Source organism: Lemur catta, chromosome 21 (assembly GCF_020740605.2).
Source record: "Lemur catta isolate mLemCat1 chromosome 21, mLemCat1.pri, whole genome shotgun sequence".
Lineage (NCBI taxonomy): Eukaryota > Metazoa > Chordata > Mammalia > Primates > Lemuridae > Lemur > Lemur catta.
Genome location: NC_059148.1, coordinates 8,786,709 through 8,808,274, shown reverse-complemented (window position 1 = coordinate 8,808,274; position 21,566 = coordinate 8,786,709). Strand labels below are relative to the sequence as shown.

At 57.8% G+C, this 21,566-nt stretch overlaps 2 protein-coding genes across 5 annotated transcripts in view; one reads left to right on the top strand and one right to left on the bottom strand.

The window, feature by feature from the left end:
* The window catches only part of PPIL2 (peptidylprolyl isomerase like 2), a 23,640-nt gene extending 12,036 nt beyond the window's left edge, over positions 1–11,604 (top strand). The window contains exons 9-21 of one of the 2 annotated variants that reach the window (XM_045535124.1): positions 615–690; positions 1,736–1,896; positions 2,880–2,955; positions 3,492–3,598; positions 3,927–4,016; positions 4,330–4,363; positions 4,886–5,003; positions 8,009–8,065; positions 8,664–8,736; positions 8,835–8,897; positions 9,006–9,142; positions 9,447–9,573; positions 10,673–11,604. In XM_045535124.1, coding sequence (XP_045391080.1) covers positions 615–690; positions 1,736–1,896; positions 2,880–2,955; positions 3,492–3,598; positions 3,927–4,016; positions 4,330–4,363; positions 4,886–5,003; positions 8,009–8,065; positions 8,664–8,736; positions 8,835–8,897; positions 9,006–9,142; positions 9,447–9,543 — 1,089 coding nt within the window. In that variant the 3' untranslated portion in view covers positions 9,544–9,573; positions 10,673–11,604. The remainder of the gene's footprint in view (positions 1–614; positions 691–1,735; positions 1,897–2,879; positions 2,956–3,491; positions 3,599–3,926; positions 4,017–4,329; positions 4,364–4,885; positions 5,004–8,008; positions 8,066–8,663; positions 8,737–8,834; positions 8,898–9,005; positions 9,143–9,446; positions 9,574–10,672) is intronic. The other variant, XM_045535123.1, reaches the window with a different exon arrangement.
* YPEL1 (yippee like 1) overlaps positions 11,261–21,566 on the bottom strand; it is a 22,745-nt gene continuing 12,439 nt past the window's right edge. For 2 of the 3 annotated variants that reach the window (XM_045535125.1, XM_045535126.1), the window contains exons 2-5: positions 19,939–20,218; positions 15,968–16,011; positions 15,455–15,563; positions 11,261–14,285 (exon numbers count right to left, since the gene is read on the bottom strand). In XM_045535125.1, the coding sequence (XP_045391081.1) occupies positions 14,196–14,285; positions 15,455–15,563; positions 15,968–16,011; positions 19,939–20,055 (360 nt within the window). In that variant the 5' untranslated portion in view covers positions 20,056–20,218 and the 3' untranslated portion in view covers positions 11,261–14,195. Of the gene's footprint in view, positions 14,286–15,454; positions 15,564–15,967; positions 16,012–19,938; positions 20,219–20,628; positions 20,814–21,566 lie in introns of those variants that run through there. The other variant, XM_045535127.1, reaches the window with a different exon arrangement.

The following is a 21,566-nucleotide window of genomic DNA, read 5'->3' as shown; positions in this document are numbered from 1 at the left end:
GCCACCTCAGGCCTCTGCATGGCCACCTCCTCAGTCTGGCTCTCACGTCTTCTCGCCTGATCCCCCTAGCCTGGTGTCAGGGTCCCTCTCTGCCCCCAGAGCCATCTGGGGCACAGTGGCCGCTCTGCAGGCCCGGCGGTAGTGCCTGGAGGGCGGGAGCTGGCCTGTGTGCTGGGCCCCAGCGTCTGGCACAGGCCTCCCTGCAGGGGTCAGAGAACCCCGGTGAGTGGATGGAAAACACTGACTTAGAGTAGGGCCAGGCCACGTGCAGCCACCTCCTCTGTAGCTTGTCCCATTCTAATCAGAGGGCGGCCCCACGGCTGTCCGCATTCCCATCTGTGGCTTCCTAACAGGGACGGCACACAGTTTGGACAGCTAGCAATTCTGTGCCCCCTGTCCCCACCCTGCCTCTGCTTGTCACCCTGCCCGGGGCAGAGCTCCCCACTCGCCTCCCCCATTCCCTGCTCGATCCCCCAGCCTCAGGGCAATGCCACCCCCTCTCCCTCCCCCTTGTGGCACCAGCCAACCCTTTGCCGTGTGTGGCTGCTGTTGGACTGCAGGCGGGGCTGGCTCTAGCGCTGGCCTCACGGCGCTGGGCGTTGTCTTTGCCGCAGGACCCCACCAATCTGGACAAGTTCAATGTCTCCAACTTCTTTCATGTTAAGAATAACATGAAAATAACAGATCCAGGTATGTTCAGCCAGGGGCTGGGCTGGTTGAGGGATTGGGGGAAGCAGGGGTGGTGCGCCCTGGGCAAAGCCCCCGTCCTGTCGGGGGTGCGGAGCTCAAGCCCAGACAGGCCTGCGTTTTCTGAACGGTGTTCAACACCAGAGCACCCACGCCCACCGCAGCGCGGAAACCCGGGCGGGTTAGCCTTGCCGCCTGCCAGGACGTCTCCTCACCTTCTCCCCGCGCCGTTGTGCACGATGCCTGGGTTCCTGTTCACCACTGCTCTGTGCGGGGCAGGCGTGGGGCTGCGTGAGGCCTGTGTCCTGTGGCCAGCTGGGCCTTGGTGCCCGTGCTCCCCGTGGATCAGCCCACGCTGCCAAAGAGCAGGTCACGGGGTGAGGGGGTCCTTGTGTTTTCTGGGCTCACTCATGGCCATGTGCTGCTTTGGAGCAACCAGCGAGTCACGCTCGGGGCTCAGTTGGCCTCAGCTCTGCAGAACAGTGTCCCAGGCACTTGTCGATCATCGCACGAACTACTTAGAATTCAGGGAAACTGAGCAATGATCCGCAGAGATCTGAGCTCGGGAGGCCCAGAGGCCCGTGATGTCTGGGGTCCGGCTGAGCCCGTGCTCTGTCGACTGGGGGTGCTGACCCCTCCCCTCCACAGGGTGGGCCGTGCCCTCACCCTGCAGGCGAGTGGGCACATCCAGTGGGGTCTCACAGACCCCAAACACTTCTATTATTTAAAAAAATAGCTTTTAAAATTATAAAAGCAAAACATGCTATAAAAAGATTGGAACATATAGATAAATATAAAGAAGAAAATACAAGTTGACCCGAAGCCTTCCCCCCAGACCTCTGGTAACTGCGTGGGGGTGGCCCCTGCAGGCCTGTGGCCGGGCGCTGGCCTCACCATGCTGTGACACGGTGGCAGCAGCTTGGGGCCCACGCTGTGGCTGACCCGCCCGTGGTTCCCGCTGTTGCCAAATGCTCTGGATTCGTGTCCCAGCCACACATCTGTGGCGCTGCCAGGGGCTCAGCGCTCAGGGCCGCGTACTGTTTTGCAGATGAAGAGAAGGCCAAACAGGACCCGTCTTATTACTTGAAAAACACAAACGCGGAGACGCGGGAGACGCTGCAGGAGCTCTACAAGGAGTTCAAAGGGGACGAGGTTCTGGCAGCCACCATGAAGGTCCCGGAGAAGAAGAAGGTGGACAAGCTGAACGCCGTGAGTGCCGAGGGCGCTCGGCCGAGCCCCAGCCCCGCCTGTCTCCAGCCTCCTTGAGAAGTCCTGGGGAGGGGCTTGCGGGGTGCCGGGGGACCCCCAGGGCTGCAGTGTCCCTGGGTCCCTGGGTGCCTAGGTGGCAGGGGTGGGGCTGACATCCGTGCTGGGCAGTGAAGAACCAACTGACGGGTGAGGGGCCTCTCAGGGGGGGCGGCCCCGGCTGCGTAGATCTGCCTCGCCGGAGTTGGGGCGACTTGGGGACCACTGGTGCTTGGGGGTCACTGTGCCCATGGCTGCTGTGCCCAGGCCCACGTCTGGGGCCATCGTGTTTGCTTTTCACCCCTGTTGAGGCAGAGCCGGGGGAGTGCAGCTGGGGGAGGTACAGTGGCCAGGCGGGTGGCTCTGATGTTCTCCCCCTTAAAGAATTATCTAAATTCCAGAAAATTTGGGAAATTTAGAAAAGAAAGTTTCTTGACCGTGGTCTCCCTGTTCTAAGGCAACCACCCTTAGCACTTTGGTGTATTTTCTGATGGGGAGAAACCCCACTTTTTTTTCTCCATGATAAAAAATATTGGGGCTTTCCCCCTGATCAAAGAGATAATGTGTTTGCTGGAGGAGTTTGCAACCTTCGTAAAGAGAGGAGGAGCCACGTGCACTCCTGAGCGGGAGGTGGCTGGTCCTGTATAGTATTTTGTTCCAGGGTCTCACGTAAGGTCGTGAGAGTTGGAGCCCAGTTGAGGCCAGGGCCCTGGCTTCCCTCCCACTGCTGTCACTGGGTCCCTGTCCTCGGCTCCTGGCCTGGGCCCTGAGTGGAGGCCGATGGTGGCTCCAGTTGTCCACTGGGCCCAGGGGTGGGGGTCAGGGAGGCCTTCCTGGAGGAGAGGCCCTGGTACAGAGACAGTGTGGCTGGATTGGCGGCGAGCACCCGTGTCCCCACCCGCCGGCCTCCCAGGGCACTGCTGAGGTGCCGCCTGGTGTTCTGGCAGGCCCACTACTCCACGGGGAAGGTCAGCGCCTCGTTCACCTCCACCGCGATGGTGCCGGAGACCACACATGAAGCAGGTAGCTGCCTCTGCCTCTCCGGTCACAGCCTGCGACTGGCGGAGCAGGAGCCCTCCCCCTGCCTGCGTTCCTCGGCAGTTCTCGGTGGTGCCAGTCAGGAGGGGGCAGGCGGAGCCGGGCCCTCTTGGAGAGCGGGTTTTGTGTTGGGGTCGGGGGGCTGCCGTGTGTGCCAGGCCCAGGCCAGGAGCTCCTCTCCGTGCTCGGTGGCCTTGGCCCCGCCGCATGGTTTCACGTCCATGTGGCTCCATGGGCACCTAGGCACCATCCCCCCGTGGTTTCTGCATGTCGGTGGCCCCCACTGTCACCTGAGCCCCAGATTCTTCCACTCCCAGGCTGCCCCGCCAGCCCACGTCTGGGCATTTCTGGCACCTCCTTTAACTGCCACCCCACGAGGCCCAGGTGAGCCTGTGAGGCCCAGGCAGACCGTGCCCTGCTCCCTTGCTCTCCCCGGAGCCGGGTGCCGGGAAGCCTGTGCGTCCAGGGCCGGGGCTGCCCCAGGGTGAGGGCAGGCCCTGAGCTCAGATTTCTGCTCGCAGCCGCCATCGATGAGGACGTGCTGCGCTACCAGTTTGTGAGGAAGAAGGGCTACGTGCGGCTGCACACCAACAGGGGCGACCTCAACCTGGAGCTGCACTGCGACCTGGTGGGTGTGGCCGCCGCCCCTCACCCGCCCCAGGGCTTTTTCTGGGGTCATTTGGCAGCTGTGTCTTCAACATGGAGGTGCCATTAGTATCCTGTCCCCAAGAGGGAGCCATGGTACCTGTGTTGGCAGCGAAGGGGCTGGCTGTGTCTGCTGCCCTGCCTGTGCCTGTCCCCTGCGCCTGCTCAGGGTCCCACGGCTGCTCGAGTCCTCCTTTGCCCCGTGTGCAGGGCAGCTCACATGTCTGCCACGCAGTAAATACCTCGAGTGGCTTTTGTGACTTGCCCTTGGCTGCTGTGTGCCTCACAGACGTATCGGGGCTGTTTTGCAGACACCGAAAACCTGCGAAAACTTCATCAGGCTTTGCAAGAAGCGTTACTACGACGGCACCATCTTTCACAGATCCATCAGGAACTTTGTGGTGAGTGATGAGAGCCGCCGGCTGCATAGACGTGCGTGGTGGGACACTGGGCAGTGGAGGGGCCCGTCCCAGGCACCGGGGCCAGGCCATGGTGACCAGGGCAAGTCCGGTAGGTGAATCTGTCGGGGAACCCGTGGGCTGCCCTTCAAGTCCCCAGGCAGAACTGGGTTCCTCAGAGGGGTGGGAGGGCCCCTCATCCTCACCGAGAGCCCGGAGCCCCCGTGGAGCGCGTGTGCCAGGTGGGATTCGGGCGGCAGGGTGGGCTGTGGGCCTCGGGGCACGACGGGCTCACTGGCTTCCGTTCCTCTCGCAGATCCAAGGGGGGGACCCCACGGGCACAGGCACAGGTAGGTGCCGCCCCTCCCTGGGACCCTTGGCTATTCCGTGGGGCACGAGGGGTTGGTGGCAGGACTGGCAAGCTGGGACGCGGAATCTGAGGGATCGCACAGACCAGCGCAGCCCCAGCGCTGTGCCCCTCCGGTCATCGGTTCTCCCATTTCGAGGTGGTCGAGTGGGGCCCATGGGATGGATGGGACGGGAGTGTTGCCTCCTTCCTGGACCCCCAGGGACGGCCGCCTTAGCCCCTGGCCGGCCCTCCTTGCCGAGGCCTCTCTAAGCCCGGCCTGGCAGCTGCTTGGCCTCCACCCGGCCCGTAGCTTGAGTGGTAATGACTGTAGCCTTGACTCTCTAATCCCGTCCTGGGCAGAGCCCCTGAGGGGCGAGGGTGGGTGGGCAGCAGCCTGCCTGTGTGGGCACAGGGGCTCCAGGCGGGCCCCGCAAGGCCTGACGCCCCTCAGGACGCAGGGTTTTTGGGGCAGGTCCGGCCGGGCCCTGGGTTCTTGCTGCCGACTGTGCACCTCCTTCTCCAGGTGGGGAGTCGTACTGGGGGAAGCCCTTCAAGGACGAGTTCCGGCCCAACCTCTCGCACACGGGACGGGGCGTCCTCAGCATGGCCAACTCGGGGCCCAACAGCAACAAGTCTCAGTTGTGAGTCGGCTGGGCCTGGTGGGGGCCTGGGGAGGTGACCTGGAGCTGCCTGCAGGCTGCTCCTCTTAGCCGCTCCCTAAGGGTTGTGCTGGTCTTGAACCCAGTCGGGCAGTGTGTGGCATCCCCAGGCAGAGCATGTGCACCTGCGTCAAAGGGGAGCCCCAGAGCCAGTGGGCAGGGAGGGCCCCACACCGCGGCGTGTGCCCTCGCGGGAACAGAAACCACCACTGACAGGAAGCAGGGGGGGGCTGGGGCAGCGCCGGGGATCAGCCTCCCGCACAGTGCGCTGGGACGGAGCGCGCTGGGGACGGGCTGGACTGGGAGGGCGCCCGGGTAGACTCGGCAGTCGGCAGAGCAGAGCGTGGGACAGATGCGCAGGGAGAGCAGCGGGGAGGCGGGGCCGGAGGCCGGAGGCCGCCCCACGTCGTGGAAGAGCAGACTTGCGCGTTCCACCGTCCACCGTGCGACAGTGACCTCGATGCTGTTTTGTAGTTGTTGTCACAACTGTGTCCCTTGCCTTGAGCTGCCCCTTAAGAATTTTATACTTTTTGATGCTTTTGTGAATGGAACTGTTTTCCAGTTGTTGATTATTGCTCATGTAGGGAAAAACTAGTTTATATGTAGCCAATTTATTAAATTCTCTCATAATTCAAATAGTTTTTATTAAGAGTTTCTTGAGTTTTCTAGATAGTCAAGCTTTCAGCAAAAGGTGGCGTCCTCTCCGCTCCCCTGGTGTGCGTGTCAGTCGCGGGGCTGTTGGGAGCAGGCTGTGGCATCCCGCGGGCGCAGTGCCATGCTGTCATGCCATCCCATGCTGCCATCCCATGGCGCTGGACGCGCCTGTCAGGAGCAGTGGCTGCATTTCCAGAGGCTTTTTCTTAGCGCCTGGTAGGATGATGATCTCAGGCTATTCTTGTCCTGCAGTATGTGGGTGTGGCCACCCCAAGGCCATGGTGGCCTGGCCTGTCTGACTGCCTCCGAGGCGTCCTGGAGTGAGCCAGGCCTGTCATCACTGCCCTGTGGCCCTTGCCACCTCGCTCTGCCTGTGCCGTGGTCTCAGCTGTGTGAACTGGCTGGAGCAGGTTTTGGTGTGAGCGGCGTCGCCGTTGCTGTGTGGCCTGGAATGGTTAAAAGCCCGCTGGTGTCAGCTGGCGTTAACGGCCGGGGCCAGCTCGCGGTCACTGGTGCTGATTCCGGCGGGCTGGCTGCTGCTCGGCCAGAGCTCGGCTCCTCCATCCCTGCTTCTCACACTTGTTTCCATAGAGTCCGTTTCTCTCGGCCCTTCCGTCCATGTCACCCTCCTGCCTCGGCCAGTCACGTTTGTGTTCCTTGCTGCCGTGATGGTTTATGAAGGGCTTGTCTCTTGTCACCTTCGTTTAATGTTTTTCAGTTTCTGTCTTTGATTGCTTCTCCCTGGCACCCGCCTGCTGCCCCGCTCCCCTCTCCCCCGTCTGGCCTGGCGCGCCCAGGGCGCACGTCCCCCCTCCGGCTTGCTGGTCGGTGGTCGTCTCCCTTTGAATTCCTCACGTGCCTGCTGTGGCAGCAGGTGTACTGAGCTTGGGACAATACAGACAAGATTAGCAATTAAAAAAAAAATGTTTTTTAGCTAAAAAAATCCAACTTCTCAGCCAAGGATTGGCTGGGACTGTTTCTTATTTCCCAGTAGGTTGCCTGCCTGGTCCGTTGTTGTTTGGGGGAGGGTCACTTTATTATTGATTATTGATTCCTGACTCTGGCGTTGCCAGCCTGTGAACCTGCCGGGACAGTCGCTGCCGCCTTTTTTTATTTCTAATTTTTTTTGTGCTTTCTTGGACAACTCTTGCCAAAGATTTGCTTATATTCGTCTATTCAGAGAACATTAGGCTTTATATCTGTTAGACCTTTGTTTTCCCTTTCATTATTCTTTTACTTCTGTCCTGGTTTCTTCAGGTTTATTTAATTCTGTTTCTCACCTCTTAGCTGTGTTAGAAATCAGTGAGAGAGAACCGCTCGGGGGTCAGAGTTCACGTCTGCCCAGTCGTGGGTGAGACATCTGCAGAGACTTGTCTGGTGGCCCGGTGTGGTCAGAACTCGGTGGCCACGTTTGATGCCGCATGGAGGTTAGGTCTCGTGTCTGTCACCAGCAGGTCTGGACCACTTGGTGCCTCGGACACCGTAAACCCAGCGCCGCCTGTGGCCTGGCGTCGGCTCCATCCTCTCAGCCTCGCGGGTTCCTGCACGGGGCCTTGGCACAGGCTCACGCACGGCTTTCGTTTATCGTCGTTCATGCTGGCAGTCCCGCGTGTCCACTTGCTGCTTCCCGTTGTCTGACCTGGTGCTTTCTGTCTGCCCTTTTTTATATTTCTGTTCATTTTCTTCTCTTGTCTTTCTCCTGGTTTGGAAGTTACATGTTTTGCCTCTGGTCTAAGTCAAGAAGGACATGGAGGTCAAGTCCAAAGTTATAGTTCATGTCTCAGTCTCCCTTCCACACCCGCCCCGGGGAAGGCTTTGCTCCCGCCCGGCCAGCTTACCTGGCCGTGTGATTGGGCATAAAAATAGGGTGGAACTGAGATGCTGGCAGAGCTAGGTGGGATCACGTCCTCTGCGTTTCCTTCCGCTGCCCAGGCTGCCCAGGGCCTGCACGCCCGCCCTGCTCCGTCGCCTCCCTTCTCCTGGTTCGGAGTCCTTGGTCCTTCAGCAGGGCCCTGGCAGGGTGGGGCTGGCTCTGGCTGTCCCTCTGCCCCAGTCCCAGCCACCTCCCATGCAGCTGCTACCTACCGCTCTAGGCACAGGGTCCACCCGGCGGGCGGCTGTGCTCTGGGCTGTCTTCTGGGGAGCCCGAGGTCAGGGGGGACTGGGTGGCCTTCGCTTACAGCCTGCCCCGGCGGGTGGCAGTGGGGAGTGTGCTCACCTGTGCATCTCTGGAGGGTGGGCGGCTCCTGGTATGTGCTCAGCAGTGGCTGGGACCGAGGCAGGACAGGTGGGGACCCCACCATGCTCCCCCTAACCCCCACCCTCCTCCCCAGCTTCATCACGTTCCGCTCCTGTGCTTACCTGGACAAGAAGCACACCATCTTTGGACGGTAGGAGAAGCGCTGCGTGAAGGAGGGGCGGCTGTGTGCGGGCGGGTCCCTTCCCCACCTGGGCCCACCCACTGCCTTGTGCCCAGGGTGCCCTTGCTGTCACTGCTGGGGTCCAGGCTCCAGAGTGGGGACTCGGGAGCTTCTGTCGGGTGGGAACGTCTGGATCTCCAGGCCTGCTGGGCTCAGGAGAGGAGGGGACGTGTCCCCACACAGCCTGGCCGGCTGCCCTGTCTCGGACCCAGTGGCACCTGAGCCCGAAGTCTGGCCATGTCAGTCTCTCTCCTCATCCTCTAGTCCAGGGGTTGGCAGATGTTTCCTGCAGGGGCCCAGGCAGTACTTCCAGCTTTGTGGGCCGCATGGTCTCTGTGACAACTGCCTGCTCCACAGTAGCAGCTCGACAGACAATATGGAAGGAAACATGTGGTTCTGTCCAAATGCAACTTTGTTTACAAAACCAGCTGGGTTTGCCCGGGGCCTCCTTCCTGGCTGCTGCCAGGGGACTGTGAGGCCTGCTCCCTTCCTGGCACGCCCTGGCGACTCGGCCAGGGGGTGCCCTGTGCTGGGCATATGGAGACCCCCCCCTGTCCTGCTGCTGCAGGGTTGTTGGGGGCTTTGACACACTGACAGCCATGGAGAACGTGGAGAGTGACCCCAAAACTGACCGCCCCAAGGTATGTGCCCAGGGCAACGCGGGGAGGCCACTACGAGGCTGGGTGCCAGGCGGGCGGGAGCAACGGGTCTGCCGCGCTGAGCACCCCTCTGCCGCCAGGAGGACATCCGGATCGACGCCACCACCGTGTTCGTGGACCCCTACGAGGAGGCTGATGCTCAGGTGAGGCGGGCACGATGCTGCCACCGGGGAGGGGCCCGGGCATGTCCTCCTTCCTGACAGCCCTGAGCCGAGGCGCCACGGGTCAGCCCCGGCCCTGTCCCGCCGCAGATCGCCGAGGAGCGGAAGAAGACGCAGCTGGAGGTGGCCCCGGAGACCAAAGTGAAGACCAGCCAGCCCCAGGCGGGGAGCCAGGGCCCCCAGACGTTCCGCCAGGGGGTGGGCAAGTACATCAACCCGGCAGCCACGTGAGTGGGCAGGGCTGGGCCCCGTTTCCCGTGGTGCTCCCTGAGGTTGGCTGAGGCCCGTGGGGCAGACCCGCCCATGGGGACAAAGCTTGTGCCATGGGGCTGATGCAGCCGGGGGGCTGCGCCTGCGAGGCCCGGGCCGGGGCCCGTGTGAGGCTGCAGCGATGGGGTTCAGGGGACGTGAGAGCGGCAGCTGTGTTTGCGGACCGGCCTCTGCATGGCGGGTCGTGTGGAGAGCGGACGTGTCAGGAGGGTGCGGGCCTGGCACCGGCGCGGTGCTGGAGTCTGGTTCTTTGCTTCCCAGGAAACGAGCAGCAGAGGAAGAACCGTCCACCAGCGCAGCTGTGCCCGTAGCCAAGAAAAAGCCCAGCCGAGGTTTTGGGGACTTCAGCTCCTGGTAGCTGCAGGCTGGCCACTCTGGGTCCCGGTAGGCATGTGGGGTTGGGGGCTGCATCTCTGTCCCCGAGTTTTCTGCCTTCCCAGGCTGCCGTCCAATAAAGCTCTTGCCTGTTGCCTGGGTCCCCTTTTCTGGCCCTGGGAGCCCATGGCCCCCATCTTCACCTGGTGCCAGGTGGCCTGGCCATTTCTGAGGCTTCAGCCCCGCCCGAGCCCACTTCCCAGACCTCCAGGCATGGAACCTGTGCTTAGACCCAGCCCGAGGCCCGGCCTCCGGTGGACAGGCCTGGGTGGGGGAGGACTGTGTCTCCCGCTCTGGTTTTCTGTTTTTTAAAAGATTATTTTTTATAGACACAGAGTCTGTGTTGCCCAAGCTGCACTCAAACTCCTGGGCCCAAGTGATCTTCCTGCCTCAGCCTCCCGAGTAGGTGGACCACAGGTGTGAGCCACCGCAGCTGGCTCCCACTGGCTTTCCTCCCCCGTGTCATCTCCTCAGGGATGGCCTGTTGACACACTGAGCGTCATCACCTGGGACCTTGTTAGGAGTTCTCAGACCCTGGGCCTTCTGACCCGAGCTTCTGGGGGTGGGCTCCTCCCTCTGCTTTGACAAACCCGCAGGGGCTTCTCAACACTGGTGAAGTGTGAGGGCCCTGGACTACAGCGCTGGTGTCACTTTCGAAAACCTCTCCTGCCACCCCTCGCCTGGGCTCTGGGGGGACTGGGTGTGTTCCCACAGGCTTGCTCTGCCAGCCTGGCTCCAGTCCCAGGGCTGCCTGTCCTTGTGCTCCAGGACTCTGTTCCTAGTCCTGGCCTCTCCTGGCTTCCAGGCAGTGGCTGCAGCATTTCCTACCTTAGGGGCCCCTCCCTCGCCCCCCATTTTTCTGCTAAACATTTCCAAAAACTTTCCACTCACTGGTCCTCGCTGGCCTTTCGTCTCGTCTTCAGAGCCTGTGCCGGTCTGGCCTCCGTTCTCTGAGTCTCAGGCCCCGCCACCCGGGCTCTCTGGAGGCCAGGGAGACACAGGCCTTGTCCCCGACACACTCCGTCCTCCTTGGGCCACCACCCACTTCCCGTTCCTGACACTAAATCCTGACTTAGGTGTGCTTTTTGGTTTTCTCTTTTCCCTCACGTCAGCAACTCTCATCAGCTCTGACTTCCAGAATGTACCGTGGCTCTTCCTTTCTCCCATTTCTGATGCTGAAGCTGCAGGCACAGCCCTTTGTCGTCTCCCTGGACGGGCTCCCACCCTGCCTCTGTCCATGTGGTGCCCAGGGACCTGCACCAGGCACGTCGGTCCCTTGTCACCCTGCATCATGCACAGTCCCCGGCATTCCTGGTGCTGGGAACAAGGTGGCTCTACAGTGACCTCCCAGGGCCACCCTCCCCACCACCCCCCCACACCTTCCATGCCAGGCCGGCCCAGGCAGGCAGGAACCCAGGCTTGCAAACGGCTCACTCGCCGAACTGCGCCTGCCCGGGAGGGCCACAGCGGCCGGCCGTGGGGAGGACCTGCACCCACCTTGTGTGCCCTGTGGGGACAGCCTGGCCCACCTTTCTCTGTCCCCATGCACAAGCCCCGATGGCAATGGCATCAAGCAGAGAAGCATGGGGAGGTGCCTGGGGACTCCAAGGTCACCTCTTCCCCGTCCCCTGCAGGAAGCCAGGGCTGGTCCCTCCGTATCAGGGCACAGCTCGACTGTGGCACGAGTTAAAACAAGACAGTGGACATCAGAAGCTTTATTTGTAAACCGCACACAGACATGGGGCCGGGCTGGAGGTGCGACTGAGGGTGGCCTGCACGAGCTCTGCGGTCCCACGGCCACCTCGTCCTGCCAGCCTCACCCGTGGCCTGAGAGGAGGCCTCAGGGCCACGTGCTCATCCCGGGGCAGATGCTGCCGCCCCTCCCCCCCCCCCAACCGAGGGCGTTTGACAGATGAGGGCTTACATTTCTGTAGGTCATTTTAGAGCTTAAATTGTATAGTTTTCTAGATATTAAAATCACTTGGCTATTGTAATTACCCAATGAGGTAATTACATGTTAATTAAAGGACTTTTCGGAAAATTCTCATTCTGATCTTTTCTAATATCTGACAGATGCCATCAAGAGTAATCATTAAGGTATAAAAATACTGTGTGTGTGTAAACGACAACTAAACCACATTTCTAAAGCAAATGCACTGTGCCATAGACACTAGTGTAAGTTAAATGCATTTATAATCCTGACATCACCTCCCACTGTTTTCAAGGAAAAATTATTTTAAATAATTTAAATATTTAAGTCATGGGTGATACTGTTTAGGAATTTAAGAGGGTGGCACATTCCAGCACTCACCAGCACATCTGGTTATGGTCTTGTGAATATCACTTCCCCTGAAGCCAGCTCATGGTCAGTTCATTTGGTTTAAAAAGGAGCTTGTATTTTGCAGAAGACCAACAAAAAAGTGATAAAAGTTTTGTTGGTATCAATTACAAAAAAGAAATACAAAATAAGTCATAAGAGAACTAGTAAAAAATCTGCAATCAATGCTGCCACCAAAGACAATACAAAGACCAAAGTGCTCAAATTGAAGGAGCAGTAAACTTGCCCAGAACATATAAAAGCTTTAAATATAGTTTAGTATATACAAAAATTGGTCAGAAGGATTTTAAAAGATTCTTTCCAATTTAAGTGATGTGTCCTATGGACACTCAGGAACGGGGTTGTCCCCCGCATGGCCCATCGGGGTGGTGACAGCATGAGTTCCCCAGCCATTTCACCCCATCCCCTGAGGCCTCCGAGGCCAGGGTCCCCGGACAGGACGGAGACCAGCAGGGAGCGTGTGCTGCAGGCTCCCACCGCAGCGCCCGTCCCTCGAGCAGGAAGGGCTCAGCGCCCCTGCAGGCCCACACGTACAGGCTGAAGCCAAGGTGTCGCTACTGCGTGTGGCAGCATGTGAGCGAAGCCTCTTCAGGTTTCGGAGCGTGGCAGCAGGAGGCGACGCTGTGCTCCTGGCGGGAGCGCGGGGAGGCGCGGCCGCGGGGCCACAGCCAGGCGCGGAGGCTCACCGAGCTGCACGCAGCTTTCCCTCCGCTAGGTTGGAGACGTGCTTAAAGGAGCTGCTGCTGAGCTGATGCGTCTCAGTGACGAGCCCAGCAGGCCACAGCGCCAGGGCAGCAGCATTGCCCGCATCCCAAGGCCTGGCGTCGTGGCGGAGGTGGTACCCGGGGGGGCGCTCTAGGGCGAGCAGTGGGTCAGCCGGGCAGCAGCCCAGCGCCGCACTGGCCACAGGTCCGGGTGGAGGCGGGGGCTGGAGTTGGGGCCGGAGGCCGTTTCCTCACTGTCCTCACCTGCCTGCACCTGCTGCCCCCAGGGGAGCCCTGTCGGGCAGTTGCAGAGCCATCTGCCAGGCTGAGGGCCAAGCAGCTGGTGGCTCTCCCGTCTCCTGCCCCTGCGCTTCCCAGCCCTCTGCCCACCCCTCAGCCCCGAGTCAGGTTACCCAGTGTTGAAACCCAAACCTCATCTGGGAGTGGTTTCTGGCCTCCATTCTCTGCAATGGCCTCAAGCCCCTCGTGGACCATGCCCCGTGGAGGAGGGGGATGGATGGCAAAACACGAGATTGCACGTCCCCTGTCAGCTCCCAGGACAGCACCAGGCAGGGAGGGGCGACTGCTCCAGCAAACCAAACATCTTCATTTACAAAGTTAAAACCTGTCTTGCACCTTTAACTCCTTCTGAAAAAAACTTAAACCAATCTGGCATATCTCAAGTTTTGAAGTTTTTCCTGTTGCTTCTGCCTCTTTTCATATGCAAAAATCGTACTTTTCTTCAAGTACAGCAGGGTAGAAATGGAATCCAACTTCTCTGTCCAGTGTGTGACTCTGGAACTACATGGCCCAGCTGTCGCCACGGAGGCCGCAGCCCCGGGACCAGACCCCGCAAGGCTGTCGCCTCCACAGGCCCCCGGGACAGGCTTCCCTAAGGACTAGCTCATTTGCTTTCTAGGTAAGGAATCTACTGGCTTAAGTAAACAAGATGTTCCACTAGACACTTCTCTACCTATAGCTTAATCTAAAACGTTATCAGTGCTGTCCTCTGTTTTTGAACAGGCTAAAAAGTAAAACACTCTTGGTATGTAAATTTGTTGACTGCACCTGAAATAATCTTAAACGAACACTATGCCTTAACAGTTCATCTGTAAGAAGAATAACCGATGTGTACTTTTGTGAAAGGGGGGGGGGGCTGCAATACCTTTACCCTAAAATAGCGAGAGGTGAAGCTTGCTCTCTAAAGAGACCCCGTCCCTGTGGTCTTTAGAGACTTGGTTTGGTCTTCCATGGAACATGAAAGAACATGGCCACACTGCGCTGCAGGCGCAGGTTAAAAGAGGTTGACTAGGCGGGTCAGTCAGCAGTTGGTTAAGTCTTTCTCTAGAGCTTTGAGAAGCTACAAAAAGGTCAAGGTCATTGGAAGATACCAGAAACAGGCGTGCGTGAAGAGTGCGGAGACGGGGCCCCACCCAAGGAAGCGGCCGAGAGGCCTGCGCCAGTCGAGCCCTGTGCACGGCTGGCCTGTGGGGTTAAAGTTCAAGAGATGCTGCCATCCAGAATGTTCCTGTTTCCGTCACACTCAGCTTCTCTCACAAAATAGGATTCGAAAGACAATGGAAAGTTCTCACTTTACTCCCAACCATTGTCCTTGATCATGTGAGCAAGCTCAATGATAAACTTCCCTTCTTTATACTTCTGACTGCTCTCGAAGGCGTGCTCCTTAAAAAAGAGCAGAGAGAAAGGAGATTTCAGGACAGAATCTGTCTCATTTTCCAATTTCATTACACTTTGGGCAAAAAAACCAAGTCACTAGTATCATCCGCACCCAGATGTTCTCTGAACCACACGCGCTGACCGGTGCCAGAGGGCCTGTCCCGTGCCGCGCCCACGGGGCTGGGCAGGTTTGCTCTGCACTGGTCATTACGTGGTAGGGCCACGTCACTGCACGTCTGTCCAAGCGTGGGGCGGCTGAGGAGCACAGAGAGGCTTCCAGGAACTCCGTGTAAAACAAGACTGATGACAGGAACGGCGCTCGCCGCGGACCCAGATCAAAGACATTTGGGGAAGAGGAGGCCCTCCGTGGGGTGAGGGGGAGGGACTGCTGAGTGTGTGGCCTGGTGCTCAGGGCTGGGGACACAGAGGACTGAGACGAGTCCTGCCCACTGGAGCCACAGCCCCAGGTAGGGTGGACACGGGAAAGCTGGTCCCAGCAGGCAGCTGCAGGTGCAGCGATGGAGAGAGGCAGGTAGCATGGTGGCCCAGCAGGGCAAGGCTTTCTGGAAGAAGGGCCTGGGGGTGGGGAGGTGGTGGAGGAGGAGGAGTAGGAGGTGGTGGAGGAGGAGGAGGAGGTGGAGAAGGAGGAGGAGGAGGAAGAGAGAGCCTAGCACCAAGGCTGGCCCCTGCCTGCCAGGACAGAGACCAGAGTCGGGGGGGGGGGGGGGCAGGAGGGGCAGGCTGGTGGCTTAGGGCCAAGGATCCACCATGTGCTGGAGAGACAGGGAACCAGAGCTGAAGGCTGCAGAGGGGCCGGGATGGTGACTTTCAATTCAAAGTTCTCGGAGAAAGGGGCTGGGGCAAGAGCCCGTGGGCAGGCGGCCAGGTGGCCCTCCGTCTCTGACCCCAGCAGGGCCCTGAGAGGTTGGGGACAGGCTGGGAGGGGTCTGCTGGGCCCACCCTGATGGTTCCACCAGACCTGGGGCCTTGCGGTGACCAGGTACAGCGAGCGCGGGCAGCCCTGTGCCCACACCTGCTTCCAACCGGCTCCTAAAGCAGCTCGCGGGGAAACATGTATTCTTTCATGCCACCCATCGCGCTCGGGGGCAGACTGTGTCCCTTTGTGGCATGTCGTAGCTACCACAGCACATGGGCTGGAACTGGCGGGTACTCACGTATTTCCACCCGAGCGTGGTCTTGCAGTTCTCGCAGTAGATGTCCGCGACCGCGTGCAGCCCGGTGAGAAGGACCCTCTCCTCGGCGGGGCCACAGCCCACGTTCACCCTGCAGGGAAGAGGGGCCACCTTGCTGAAGCCTGGCCTGGCCAGTGGGCCCCACCCCTCACCTCACTGGAAAATCTTCACCAGAATTGGGGACCTTTCCAGGGCAGGGCTGCGTCTTTTCAGCGCCCCACCCTTTGATGGGAAGGAGACTTTTTGTCTCCCCAGAAGAATCCCAGGATGGGACGGGCTGCAGGGAGCCAGACCCTCAGGGGAGACAGCCGCGCTTTCAGAAACTGCCCGACGAGGGACAGTAGGTCCCTCAGGCCACTAAAGACCCGGGTGACTCCAGGCCGCTGGTGGAACTCCTGCGTGTTCCAGCTTTGAATTACTGGTTGGTGGCCGTAGGGACGCAGCGATGCCACCCCGCCAGGCCCCGAGCCCCAGACGGAAGAGGCGGCTACTCACACGGAGTTGAAGAGGTAGGCTCGTCCCTGACTTCCCTGGAAGGACTGCGGAGAAGAAGAAGGCGTTGTAAGTCTGGCTGCTGTCAGACAACAAGCAACAGCGAGTTTGCGTTCCGGAAGGAAAGTGGACCAGGCGCGCCGGGGCCCTGCGGAGCGAGAGGCACCGCGGGGACAGCACCCGGCCAGGCTGCGGAGGAGCAGAGCAGCCACAGTGCCACCCCCACGGTAATGACCATTAACCAGCGCGGCAAACTGTTTCTGGGTCCAGCCTGAGGCCAGCAAGTGGTCGACTCTGTCCACTTCAACATCCTGCAAGTGACTATTATTGCAAAGTCGTTTTTTTAAAAACGGGGAGCTGCATGACACTACGTCCAACTGGAAGACCCCGAGATGGAATCACGAAAGATTTTCTCCACCCAAACCCACAGCTCCCCGCAATGCTCCCCCCGCTCCTTCCAGCAGTGCGGACGCGTCGCCGTCAGACAGCGGGACAAGGCGAAGCTTCCACGCTTTTCCGTTAAAATTAAAATCAAGTGGCAACCCAAGATGGCCCCTTACTTGGAAAAAAGGACCTTCCGGTGACATCTCACCCCAGGAAAATGTCACCAGCTGAGGAGGAGCCAGAACAGGGTGTTTGTGCCACCCGTACACACTTGGCCGGTGCTGACAACCTTCACCCCACACGACAGGGCGGAACGGAGGGAGGCCCCGTCTGCTCTGGTGCCCGTCTCGAACCAGCGACATAGCGTGGTTGGCCTTAACAATAATCCAAGAAAAGCAAACCAAATCAAGACGACTTTTCTGGGGTTTTTTTCGGCCTATCACCTTTGCACCAATCCGTGCGCTGTGAGGAACGTTACCCGGAACACAAGGGGACAACGTCCAAACGTAAAAGGCACACGCTGCCGACCGCGCGCCCCGCTCCTGAGGGCAGAGAGCAGAGCAGCGCGGGCACGTGAGGAAATGTGACGGAACGTCACCCTCACGGCGCTCACAACCGAAACCAACAGGAGTCGGATCTGCCAACAAGCAGGGCCGCCGCCCCAGCGGGGGACTCATGCGGGAGGGGGGCACAGCAGCGGACGCGGAAGGACAGTCATCAGATACCCAGTGAAGGACGTTTCTATAGCTCAAAACAGACAGACGGATGGACGGACACCAAACTGCCCCTGGTGATAACGCCAGGGAGTGGAGGGGACAGGGCCGGGGAAGCAGCAATTCGTATATTTTACTGTACACACACACACTTCTGGGTGATTATGGGCAATGATTCTTTCATAATTTAAAAAAAGCAGAGCCCCGGATACCCCTGACACACATCTCACCTGCGCATGAAATAAACCTTTGCTTTAAGCCACTGAGATGCAGGATTCTCCTTTCTGCCTAGCCTGGTGCTAGCACTGTTTTGATTTTATTTTTTCTGTTTTCTTTTTTAATCTATCTGATACTGCTGTATGTATTACAGCTTTCAGACTTAAAGAGTTACTCCCTTAAGTGGTTTTCTAGGATTAAGAATATTATTCTATATTAAGTTTAACTAATAATCATCTGATAGACTTTTCACACATCTTTATCAGCCTTTAATTTTCTGGACTGAATCTCCTAATTCTCTCACCTATTCTGAAAGTCCTTATTTATTTTTGAGGCAGTGTCTTGCTCTGTTGCCCTGGCTGGCGTGCAGTGGTGTCATCATAGCTCACTGCAACCTCAGACTCCTGGGCTCAAGCCATCCTCCCGCCTCAGCCCCTGGAGTACCTGGGACTACAGGTGCGTGCCACCATGCCTGGCTAGTTTTTTTCTATTTTTGGTAGAGACGGGGTCTCGCTCTTGCTCAGGCTGGTCTCCAACTCCTGAGCTCAAGCGATCCTCCCGCCTTGGCCTCGCAGAGTGCTGGGATTACAGGTGTGAGACACCGCACCTGGCCTGAAAGCCCTTATGTTTTAAACAGGGTTTGGAGCAAGCATGGGTGCAGCTCTGTGATTCTGATTCAGAGTTCAGTCTGACCAGTGTGGGAGGTCCACAGAATTTTTCTGTAAGTTAGAGCCAGGAGACAGATAAATAGTTCAAGCTTTTCAGGCCATACAGTCTCTGTCCCAACTGCGCTGTAAACAGATGAGCACAGCTGTGAGCCTATGAAACTTTACAAAAGCAGGTGCAGTGGCAGGTCCAGCCTGCAGGTCCCAGCCTGCTCGCTACTGAGAGCCTCCCAGCAGTTAGAGCTGTCTACAAGGACAAGCTGCCCTGGACCAGGGGTTACCTGTTAGTAACAAAGATGGGCCTAGAGGCTGTGGGTGCCTCTAGCCTCATACACACTAGAACCTGTTCCGCATGGCAAGTGTTCTCTGCAGCTGCAATGAACTCCTTCATCTGGACCCACCGTGAAAGCAGGAGAGTTCACTTGTTTACTCTGGGCATCATCTTTGCCACCAGCCGAGAAGCGAGGTCTGATACTTCTAGGCAGCTGTGTGCTTGGAGAGCTCAGTTCTTGGCATTTTTTCATCCTGAAATGCTCATTTAATGTCCTGACTAGTAAGTTTCCACTGACTGCAGAGCAGGCTCCTGCTCTCAATGTAATTCTTGTAACAGCTCAGTGGCTTTACGGTCCTTTGAAAGAAGCATCTCAAATTCCTTTTGGTGCACCTAAGACAAATAATACATCAGCAAGCTTCACAAAGACTGGCTGAGCACGAAGGCTCACACCTGTAATGCCAGCACTTTGGGAGGCTGAGGCAGGAGGATTACTTGAGCCCAGGGGTTCCAGACCAGCCTGGGCAACATAGAGAGACCCTGTCTTTACACAAAATTTAAAAATTAGCTGGGGGTGGCGGCACATGCCTGTAGTCCCAGGTACTTGGGAGGCTGAGGCAGGAGTTCGAGGCTTCAGTGAGCTATAATCACACCACTGCACTGAAGCCTGGGTGACAGAGAGAGACCTTATCTCTTAAAAACAAATGTGGTACCTGACTCTTGACCACCTGCTAAGGTGAAAGGTCACGGCCAACACGCAGGAGTCACAGGTCAGTGATGTCACCAAGCCACACCTCCTCACCTGGAGGCCCAGAGCAGCTCTGCCTTTCGTTAACTCGCCACGTCACCTCACGCTGAGCCTGCCTCAGAAAACACACCAAGAAAACAAGCTGCCTGCAGAGCTTCCGCTTCCTCGCGGGACCTTCTGAAGGGACAGAGGGGACACAGGGACGCCCTGCTGTGCTCAGCGGTGTTCACTTCAGGTGAGGAACAGAAACGAGACAGCTCTCACTACCACCCCGGGAAAACACGAGTAGATAAATGTTCTGGTGGAGTTAAACCAGAGGCCTACAAAGAGGTCCCTGAAAGGCCCGAGTTCCTGCGGGACTTCGGTTTCCCCGCGGCGGCGTGAGGCTCGGGCGGCTCAGCAGGACGGTGGGAGGATCTGGCCGGGGCGCGGGCACAGCGCCGAGCGACCTTGCCACCCCCTCCCGGCTGCTCGCGGGTCCTGCGCACGGAACGTCCCAGAGCTTCGCCCCGGGCCCCTACAGATGCACCCGCACCCTCCGGGCCTTCGCCTGAGCAGCCTCTCCTTTTTAATCATTCTCAGCTTTAAAAATTTCTTAATTCCCTTCTTAGTAAACTATTTCACAGACTTTCTAGACTTCCTTTGCTCGCTCAGTGCTCTCTGGCTTTCCACCAATCGAGCTGCTCTGGGCAGTCGCTGAGGCGCCCGGCTCTGCGCCCCGGGCGACCCCGAGGCTGGCCTCCGAAACCACCCACCTGCCCGCGTCACGCCCAGGTCCCTGGCGCAGCCACGTGTGATCGGCACGGCACTCACCAACGCTGCCCACGAGGTGCCAGACCTTCAGGGCACAGCAAATTCAGGAAGGCATGCGATGGTTAACATCGTCTGCCAAGTAGGCACCACGATGACAGACAATCATTGTGCTACTGGGGTTCCTCTTTTTTTTTTAATCAAGTTTTTTGACATAAGGCACTTGCCTTGGAGATGAGCTCGTCGTGGTTGGCCAGGTGGGCTCTGCAGTGGATGCAGCTGTACGTTCGGTGACAGTTCGGCAGATAGGCTTGGAAAGTTTTGGACTTTGTCATCTTCACCATCTCTGCTGGGCACCCCCCACTCAGCTCAGGGCTGGCTCCGGGAGACTCGCGGCTCTGCTGGGCTCTCCGACAAAAGCAGCACTGGAAAACGCACGCAAGAGCCGTTGTTGTGCGCGGGGCGTGTGGCCCTGTCCACACTGCTGGGACGAGAGAATGTCACAACCTGTTGACCAATCAGACACACCCGTGGGTCAGAGAGAACGAAGCGTGCTGTGAAGAAGGCGTGTCGGGAGGCACATGCGCTGACGGAAGGGCAAAGGACCGGTAGGTAAAGCTCGAACTCTTTAACGTTATACCCAGTCACTGTTTAACCATCCTCCATTAGCTGGAAGTGGCAAGTGAACTCGTCTTATGGTACAAATAATTTGAGAAAAATATTTGATCAAAGTTATCTTATGCCATGTTTGGCTTCGGGAAACATGAGAGCAAAAGTGGCCACCAGGACTCCTGTCTGAGAGAGCCGGCAGCGGGCGGCTGCATCCCGCCCAAAGCCTGGAATTCGTGACTCCAAGCACCGGACAGTTATGAATATGAGTGATGGATCCAGTACTAATTAATCTTTCAGAAACTCACATATGGTCAAACGAGCACTGACAATGGGGCCCAGACCATTCAGTGGGGGAGAGGATGGTATTTTCCACAAATGCCGCTGGGATGTCCACCTGCAAAACAATAAAGCTGGACCCTTACCTAGCACCATGTACAAAAATTAACTCCAAATGGATTAAAGGCTGGGTGCAGTGGCTCACACCTGTAATCCCAGCACTGTGGGAGGCCAAGGTAGGAGGATCACTTGAGGCCAGGAGTTTGAGACCAGCCTGGGCAACATAGCGAGATCCTGCTGTACAAAAAATAATTTAAAAATTAGCTGGGCATGTTGGCGCATGCCTGTAGTCTCAGCTACTCAGGAGGCTGAGGCAGGAGGATTGCTTGAACCCAGGAGTTTGAGGTTGCTGTGAGCTAGCCTGATGCCACAGCACTCTAGCCCGGGCAACAGAGCGAGACTCTGTCTCAAAAAAAAAAAAAAAAAAAATACCAATACTTAAAGGGAAATATATAGTCTTACAAGATATATATTAGAAAATATGACAGGTACAATTAATGAGCTAAACATTTATCTTTAAGAAGTTAGAAAAGTACAAGAAAAACAACGTAGCCTGAGCAAGATCAAGACCCCCATCTCTACAAAAATAAGAAAATTAGCTGGGCACAATGATACGCGCCTGTAGCCCCAGCTACTCGGGAGGCTGAGGCAGATGCAGGGAGCTATAGTGACGCCACTGCACTCTACTCTGGGCGACAGAGTGAGACTCTGTCTCAAAAAAAAAAAAAAAAAAAAGAATATAAGGGAACTTCCTTATCTGTTAAGAGATATTTACCAAAAAACCATAACACATATCATACTTAATGGTAAAACTTAGAAAACATTCTTTTTGAAATCAGGAATAAACACCAGGAAGCCTTCTACGGCACCACCCGGACGTAACATCGCACCGAGTTCCCAGCCAGCG